Source organism: Triticum aestivum, chromosome 7D (assembly GCF_018294505.1).
Source record: "Triticum aestivum cultivar Chinese Spring chromosome 7D, IWGSC CS RefSeq v2.1, whole genome shotgun sequence".
Lineage (NCBI taxonomy): Eukaryota > Viridiplantae > Streptophyta > Magnoliopsida > Poales > Poaceae > Triticum > Triticum aestivum.
Genome location: NC_057814.1, coordinates 157,370,689 through 157,379,578, shown reverse-complemented (window position 1 = coordinate 157,379,578; position 8,890 = coordinate 157,370,689). Strand labels below are relative to the sequence as shown.

General features: G+C 42.3%; 1 protein-coding gene across 18 annotated transcripts; it reads right to left on the bottom strand.

The window, feature by feature from the left end:
• Positions 1–1,307: 1,307 nt before the first annotated feature.
• Positions 1,308–4,748, bottom strand: LOC123166732 (proteasome subunit beta type-3). Of its 18 annotated transcripts, none has more exons than XR_006483684.1 (6): positions 4,363–4,744; positions 4,079–4,260; positions 2,583–2,642; positions 2,389–2,461; positions 1,827–2,003; positions 1,308–1,505 (listed from the first exon to the last, which is right to left on the bottom strand). XR_006483684.1 is itself a non-coding variant. In XM_044584526.1 (6 exons), exons 1-4 carry the CDS (start codon positions 4,402–4,404, stop codon positions 2,400–2,402), a joined length of 309 nt encoding a protein of 102 aa, XP_044440461.1. In that variant the 5' UTR covers positions 4,405–4,742; the 3' UTR covers positions 1,308–1,505; positions 1,827–2,003; positions 2,389–2,399. The 18 variants fall into 18 exon arrangements, 8 of the variants coding, with proteins under 8 accessions (XP_044440461.1, XP_044440460.1, XP_044440459.1 ...); XR_006483683.1 differs by having other exon boundaries at positions 1,827–1,997; positions 4,363–4,743; XM_044584526.1 differs by having other exon boundaries at positions 2,620–2,642; positions 4,363–4,742.
• Positions 4,749–8,890: the final 4,142 nt, after the last annotated feature.

Genomic DNA, 8,890 nt, shown 5'->3' with positions numbered 1-8,890 from the left:
GAGTAGAAAGCGGTGAGAGTGGCAACAACATCCGACTTTCGCCGCAACGGGAAGGTCCACACATAGTGCGAAAAATCATCAGAAATAACAAGATAATAAAGATAGCCCATGTTACTTGCAACAGGAGAGGTCCAAACATCACTATAAATTAACTCAAATGGGTATGATGCAACATGGGATGAAGTACTAAAAGGAAGACGAACATGTTTGCCGAGGCGACAAGCATGCCAAGTGTGATCGTCAATCTTATTACACATGAAGGAAAAACTCCGAAGAATATGACGAAGGGTGGCGGTGTTGGGATGTCCTAGACGAGCATGCCAAAGGTCCACTCCGGTGGAAAGCGCCATGGGTGCAGCGACGGAGGAGGTGGATGAGTGGACCGGGTAGAGCTCGTCGGGGCTGTCATATCGGTGGAGCACCATCCGGGTACGGGCATCCTTAATAGAAAAGCCAAACATGTCAAATTCAACGGTGATGGGATTTTCACGTGTAAGAGAACGAATGGAAACAAGATTTTTAATGATGTCAGGAGAGACAAGTACATTGGAAAGATCTAATGGCATGAAGTTAGATGGAAAAGCAGCATGACCGACATGAGTAATGGGCATGGAGGAACCGTCGCCCATGGTAATGCGAGCAGCGGTGTGAACAGGGTGAGCGGCAAGAAGGTTATCGGGGTTGGCGGCCATGTGAGCCGTGGCTCCGGTGTCCATGTACCAGTCGCCACACTACAAGAAATATCTCAACTTGCGACCATCACTATTGGTCACTGAAAGGTCATTGTTTTTCATTTGCGACCTTTTTTGACCAAAAACAGATGGTCAAAAGCTGACAGTCGTAAACTGAAATTAACGACCTTCTTTGTGAGAAGGTCGTGGAAGGCCACGACCAAAACAAAAGGTCATGGATTCTATGACCTTCTATTTTGGTTGCTGGCTGTCCGTCCAGGCCATGTCGGATCCGACGTGGCAATCTGACATGGCAAAATTGCGACCAATTGAGAAGGTCGATGATAAGATTCAGCCCGGTCCATTTCGATGTCTATATGGGCCGAGCCCAACAATTCAGCCCATTTAGTATATTTATTTCTGTTAATTTTTGTCAGCTACATGGGCCAAGCCCAATTGGTCAGCCCGTCAATTTTTATGCACGTTTGGCCTTTCGAGAATATAGGTACAATTTTGTGCAGCCCATTTCTAGTTTACATTCAGCCTTTTTATACATTGAAATAATAATTCAATCCTGGAGTTGGTCCAGTACTCTTTTCAGCCAGCCCATTCACATATTTGTACAAATGATCCTCCTTTCCGACAAATTTTGCAAATAATTTCATATTTCAGCACTAAATATGTTTACATTACAAGCCATAAAGCCCTACAAGATAGTATCACTTGTTCCTATACAAAACTATCAAATGATACGTACAACAAAACAGAATACAGAAAATTTAGTTCAACAAAAATAAGTTTTCTTCCTCTTCCATCTTCCAGAACACACAACACCTGTGAAAATAAAGATGCCACAACAAAAATGGAAGGATAAGCCATTAGAAGCATAATGAATACAAGGGAAACAATCAAACTAGAGAAATGAAATGCACGCACTGTGAAAATTTCGACAGCACAAATATTTTTTATATTACCATAAAAAACAGAAATGTAATCTGATTCCATAAGACATATGGCATTATCAACAAGACAAAGAAAAATTTATAGTGCCAGCTCGGGAAGGCAAAGCATATTTTACAGTGCGAGCTTAGGATGCCACCATGCACACTCCAACAAACACTAAACGGTGGAGAAGAGAGCAGGACACAACTGTACCTGGAAATGCTGCTAGCCAGCGACAAAAGTAAGTTGGTCGAAGCCAAAGAGGGGTCTGCCAAAGGAGCCAACCATGCAGACGAGGATGAGGTAGTCGCTGATCTTCTCCAGGTTCTCAATGATCTTGTCCTCGAAGTTCTTCCACTCCAGGTTGTCCCGCTGCAGCTCGCCCTACACCTCCCAGAAACAAACAATTCATATCAACAACTGCATAGATCATCCCTTGTTTACTTATCTAGACCAGACACTACTACTTGTTTGCTTATCTAGACCAGACACTACTACTATTTGTGAATATAGCAAATGTAAAAAGAATGTAAATGGTAAACAACACTTGAGAATATAGCAACAGATTTAGCATCACACAAATAGTATCACAATGCTACAAGCAGCTATTAGGATAAAGTAGAGCTTCTACATTACATAGTCAGATATGAAGGACCAAGCAAACTGTTTCAGAAAAGACAAGTTACAGGGAAATCATGTATTGACCATCCTACAGGTAGCAAGGGCATAAAGATAATCACTTAACAAGCAGTACCAACATGAGTAAATCACATACCAAAGTGCAATCTAATATCTCAGCTGCCAAAACACCATATCAAGATTCCGTACAGACAGAAAAAGAGCATGCGCTGCAGGACATATAAATATACCATGAGCATTATTCCTATAAGGGAAATCCCTTTAAATATTACAAACATGCCGATGTGTACTAATCAGCCAGTGTAGTGTCATGGCTACCCGAGGAATCACCTAAACACACGGCCTCAAAGAGGATGGCAAGCGCTACCTGCACTAGAGTCACCATGTTGCCTGTAATTCGATCAAGACAAATACAATCAGTATCAGGATCAGAGGTTCAGAACAAGAATAGTGAAGGTATTTATGATATAAACAACAAGGAGATGATGCACACTCTAACGAAGTAGGCACTGAGTAACAACAACTCCATTAAACTTAAGCTGCTGCTTCCAGCATATACTAAATGGAACCAGAAGTATGTTGACTACTAGACAACCATGAATGATGCCCAGGAAAAGAGAATGCACAAACACAAACGATAGAGCCACTAATTAACCACAAGTGAGTTATCTTAGAGGTGCTAGTCAAGAACTTGGAACTAGTATAGCAAGATAGATTACAAAAAAACAATTCAGCGTAAACCATTGCAAGCATGACGAGGTATTTAATCTTTTCACCTGCATTGCAATTTTCAGGATATGGAACCAGCCACTAAGCAAAGCTTAGGCGGAACATTCTTTAGGACGAGCTAATTCAATAATAAGCATATCATGGACTGGAACAATCTATACCACTATGGATGTTGTTTTCCACTATATATCTCCAACAATACCAATAGTATCAAACTTAAAAAGAAATGCTTGACTAGATAGCTAGTTTCTGAAAAGACAAGGCATTAAGAGGTATCATCATTCTTTTAATAACTTGCATTGCAACATTCATGATCAATAGCTATGCACAAATGCAAGAAAATCTACACGAACTGCCTGGCTCTCTTAAATATTTTCTTCAAGTGGTTTCTTTATAGCTGGGTATATGTTGCAGTTGACAAAAGAAGATGTATTTGTAGTTGCCTGCCACTCTGGCATGATTATGTGCATCGTGTAATTGACTATTTGTGCTTCAGAGCCGCAGTGAGCAGTGAGCTATGTACAGACATGAACTCTAGTATCCGGCAGATCAGAAGAGGGAGGACAGAACATGAACAACCTTCCATGGCATCATGTACTAAACCTACAACATTCTGATTGTCCCATTAAAAACAAAAATTCCAATGGATTAAGCCACGTTTATACTAAACCTACCATATATTCCCATCTAATTTATTCCAATGGATTATGCCACGTTGGTACTGAACCTACAACATTCTAATTACCTGCAACAAATCAGTAGCATACATGACATCAAAGGGATGCAAACTAGATAATTTAGTAGTCTTCTACAACACAGAACAGTAGGCATTCTAACTTGCAGCAGCAAATCAGTAGCTAGATGACCACCAACAACGCAAATCAGCTCGAACACATCAACAATCAGTCAGTCAGTTAGGTGTAAGCTGCCCATGTGTACAGAAATAAGAACATGTGGATCAATATGCATTATCAGCAACAGAAATTGACCCTAGCTAATCCGGCTGTAGCTCATCCATGGCAGGGAACCACATCACATGTCAGTCAAGGGAAACCAACATCAACCAGAGGCAAAAGGGGGCGGGCGGGGCGGCTCACAATGTCTGGGCGTCGGTGGTGAGGCCGGAGAGGCTGATGTAGAGCTTGCCGTGGATCTTGAAGGCCCGTTGGAAGTCGGTGGCGATGGTCTGCAGCTGCACACCGAGGTGGTAGTCACTGGCGATGGCGAAGCAGTTCTTCCCCACCATCTCCACCACGGGGGAGCCATTGTACTCGAAGATCTGCGCGGGGGCGAGGGGAGCGGGCCATCAGGCAGGCTGGGAAATCAATATCTTCCCCACCAGAGGTAGGTAGAAGAAGAAGAAGAAGGTCAGGGGTCTAACCTGCTGCAGCACATCTTGCAGGCTCGTCATGGCCATGGCCATGGGAGGAAGAGATGGGCCACCTCGACAGCGGTGGCTCCTCCGCACTGACCGGAGAGGAGATGAGCAGCGGCATCTGGGGCGAGGAAGAAGGTCGGCGCGGGAGCAGCCGTCTCTGTCGCTGGATTGGGGTCGCCGAAAGTGTAGGTGGTGGACCTGTCGATCTGGATCGAGGAGAGGGAGGCCACGCACCGAAGGGGAGGGAGGGAGGGGCAGAGCATGGGGATCTTGGAGCGCACTGGATCTTGCTGGAGGGGAGGGAGGAGAGCGAGGGGAGGAGTGGGTGGCGGCTAGGGGAGGGGAGGTGGGAGGGGAGGGGAGCGCTAGGGTTCGCGGGGGACGAGGGAGGAGTGCGGGCTGTGATCTGTGGGTTGTTGGGCTAGGTGGGGGTAAGAAGGTGAGGAGGGAGCGCTGCCGTTGGATCCGGGTGGATCATGATCCCGTGACATGCCTGTGAACCAATCAAAACAGAGTACATGTGTGCGACGTCCATGACCATCTAAGTAGGTCGTAATCGGCTAAAAATAAAATGCAGATCTCTTTGGCTAAGAGAACCGACTCTTTTGGCGCCGTCCGTCGGCGGTGAGGAGGGTCGTCGGATCCCGCATGTGTGGATCGTTTTAGCTTTAGGTTTTAGGGTCCTAGTAGCTTAAATAGGTTTTTGGATCATTCGACGTCTCGACTTCGGGGGCGGGGGTGGGGGCGGCAATACTGAATAAAGAAGCTCTGGATTTTTATCCGGCAAGGCCGCCAGCAAGGATCTCGGCACGTAGAAGAGCAGGGCATCGAGGAGGTGGTCGCGAGCAAGGAGTTCGTCGTCGTCACCTTCCCGGTGATCGAAGACCCGTAGTCATACCCGCCGTTTTGACAACATTTTGAAAGAAATTCAAAAAACAGAAAAAACTTTCGCATTGGGGCATTATATCTGACCTAGTTCAGAGGAAAAATAATAAACTTTATCTACGGTAAATGTCTTAAAATGTGTTCTCAGAAACGAGCTATCATGTGGAGATCAATGACTTTCAAGCCAAATGATCAATCTTATGGCTAATTCATGGCATAGTTTGTTTAAATGATCGCATATTGTGCACAAGGGTGCATCTTGGAATTCCAAACAATGTTGCCTAAGGGAGTTTTCATTTTTTTGCATGGAAAATTCATTTTCCATTTTTTGAGTGCCCGAAATGAGTTTTTTTTGTGAAGGACCTACCATATATTTGTTGCAAAATTGAACCAAATCAATTTTATAAAATACTAGGACATATTTAGTTCACAATTGACCAAATGGTTGGGTGTCAAAAGCTTTGATCCACCTCTGGTGAAAAAGAAAAATTCCGCCGATTTAGTTGGAAGCGGGTCAAATCTGAACTGCAGCTGCCTCATAGTTTGCTCTTTATTTTTTTCAAAAATCATTTCTAGGTACATAAGTATATATTTATTCAGAGAAACATCAAAAGTTTTCCAAGATTCAACCACTAGCTAGAAACGGTCAAGCCCGCCGTTTTGACCGTATTTTGAAACGTTCTTAAAAACTTCAAAACAATCAAAAAATTAGAAAACCTTCGCATTGTGTCATTATATGTGACCAAGTTTCCAGGAAAAGTAATAAACTTGTAATACGGCAATTATTTTTAAAAAGTGTTCTCAGAAATGAGCTATCATGCGTAAAGATTCATGGCTTTCAAGCCAAATGATCAACCTTATGGCCACATTTTCGCATAGTTTGTTCAAAAGATCTCATATTGTGCACAAGGGTGCATCTTGGAATTCTAAACAATATTGCCTAAGGGAGTTTTCATTTTCTTTGCACGAAAAATTCATTTTCCATTTTTTTAGTGCCCGAAATGAGTTTTTTTTGTGAAGGACCTACCATATATTTATTGCAAAATTAGACCAAATCAAGTTTCTAAAATACTAGGACATATTTAATTCAAAATTGACCAAATGGTTGGGCGTCAAAAGCTTTGATCCACCTTTGGTGAAAAAGACAAATTTTCGCCGATTCAGGAGGAAGCGGGTCAAATTTGAACTGCAGTTGCCTCATAGTTTGCTCCTTATTTTTTTCAAAAATCATTTCTAGGTACATAAGTATATATTTAATCAGAGAAACATCAAAAGTTTTCCAAGATTCAACCACAAGCTAGGAACGGTCAAGCTCGCCGTTTTGACCGCATTTTGAAACGGGCTTAGAAAATTCAAAAAACATCAAAAAATTGGAAAACCTTCGCATTGTGTCATTATATGTGACCAAGTTTCCAGAAAAAATAATAAACTTGTAATACGCTAATTATTTTAAAAAAATGTTCTCAGAAACGAGCTATCATGTGTGGAGATCAATGGCTTTCAAGCCAAATGATCAATCTTATGGCCACGTTCATGGCATAGTTTGTTGAAATGATATCATATTGTGCAAAAGGGTGCATCTTGGAATTCCTAACAATGATGCCTAAGGGAGTTTTCATTTTCTTTGCACGGAAAATTCATTTTCCATTTTTTGAGTGCCCGAAATGAGTTTTTTTGTGAAGGACCTACCATATATTTGTTGCAAAAATTGGACCAAATCAATTTTCTAAAATACTAGGACATATTTAGTTCACAATTGACCAAATGGTTGGGTGTCAAAAGTTTTGATCCACCTCTGGTGAAAAAGACAAATTTTCGCCGATTCAGGAGGAAGCGGGTCAAATTTGAACTGCAGTTGCCTCATAGTTGTCTCTTTATTTTTCCCAAAAATCATTTCTAAGTACATAAGTATATATTTAATCAGAGAAACATCAAAAGTTTTCCAAGATTCAACCACTAGCTAAGAACGGTCAAGCCCGTCGTTTTGACCGCATTTTGAAACGGGCTTAAAAAATTCAAAAAAAAATTCAAAAAATTGGAAAACCTTCGCATTGTGTCATTATATGTGACCAAGTTTCCAAGAAAAATAATAAACTTGTAAAAGCCTTGAAGTTTCTTGATGTGTCTTGGGTGCTAGCCCTACCCCTCTATTTATATGTTGAGCCTTGGGGTCGAAACTTGGAGTAAAAGCCTCCACAAAGTCGGTTTCACCCGAAAGGCAAGAGTCCTTCTCGGACTCCAGGGCCAGACGCCAGGGTTCCCGGCGTCTGGACCCTGGCATCTGGCCCCTGGACTCTGCAAAACTTCCTTTTGCGCTTTCCAAAAACCTTGTGGGCTTTCCCCTTTGGCCCAAATAAAGTGTTCTCGTACCCAAACATTTCGGGAAACATCCGGAACCCCTTCCGGTGAATTCCGGAACCCTTCCGGAGTCCAAACACTATTATCCCATATATCAATCTTTATCTCTGGACCATTCAGGAGTTCCTCATCATGTCCGTGATCTTATCCGGAACTCCGAACAATATTCGGTTACCAACATACATAACTCATAAATTCTATATCATCAACGAGCGTTAAGCGTGCGGGCCCTACGGGTTCGAGAACTATGTAGACATGACCGAGACACTTCTCTGGTCAATAACCAATAGCGGAACCTGGATGCCCATATTGGCTCCTACATATTCTACGAAGATCTTTATCGGTCGAACCGCATAACAACATACGTTGTTCCCTTTGTCATCGGTATGTTACTTGCCCGAGATTCGATCGTCGGTATCTTAATACCTAGTTCAATCTCGTTACCGGCAAGTCTCTTTACTCGTTCTGTAATACATCATTCCGCAACTAACTCATTAGTTGCAATGCTTGCAAGGCTTATAGTGATGTGTATTACTGAGTGGGCCCAGAGATACCTCTCCGACAATTGGAGTGACAAATCCTAATCTCGAAATACGCCAACCCAACAAGTACCTTTGGAGACACCTGTAGAGCACCTTTATAATCACCCAGTTACGTTGTGATGTTTGGTAGCACACAAAGTGTTCCTCCGGTCAACGGGAGTTGCATAATCTCATAGTCATAGGAACATGTATAAGTCATGAAGAAAGAAATAGCAGAATATTAAACGATCGTGTGCTAAGCTAACGGAATGGGTCAAGTCAATCACATCATTCTCCTAATGATGTGATCCCGTTAATCAAATGACAGCTCATGTCTATGGCTAGGAAACATAACCATCTTTGATCAACGAGCTAGTCAAGTAGAGGCATACTAGTGACACTATGTTTGTCTATGTATTCACACATGTATTATGTTTCCGGTTAATACAATTCTAGCATGAATAATAAACATTTATCATGAGAATAAGGAAATAAATAATAACTTTATTATTGCCTCTAGGGCATATTTCCTTCAGTCTCCCACTTGCACTACTGTCAATAATCTAGTTCACATCGCCATGTGATTTAACACCAATAGTTCACATCACCATGTGATTAACACCCATAGTTCACATCGTCATGTGACCAACACCCAAAGGGTTTTACTAGAGCCAATAATCTAGTTCACATCGCTATGTGATTAACACCCAAAGAGTACTAAGGTGTGATCATGTTTTGCTTGTGAGAGAAGTTTAGTCAACGGGTCT

Coding starts and splice junctions, on each gene's coding strand:
- LOC123166732 (XM_044584521.1), bottom strand. CDS start 4,404: ATGGCCATGGCCATGACGAGCCTGCAAGATGTGCTGCAGCAG. Junction 4,261..4,362: donor TGCAAGATGTGCTGCAGCAG/GTTAGACCCCTG, acceptor GCCCCCGCGCAG/ATCTTCGAGTACAATGGCTC. Junction 1,998..4,078: donor ACCACCGACGCCCAGACATT/GTGAGCCGCCCC, acceptor TGGGAGGTGTAG/GGCGAGCTGCAGCGGGACAA.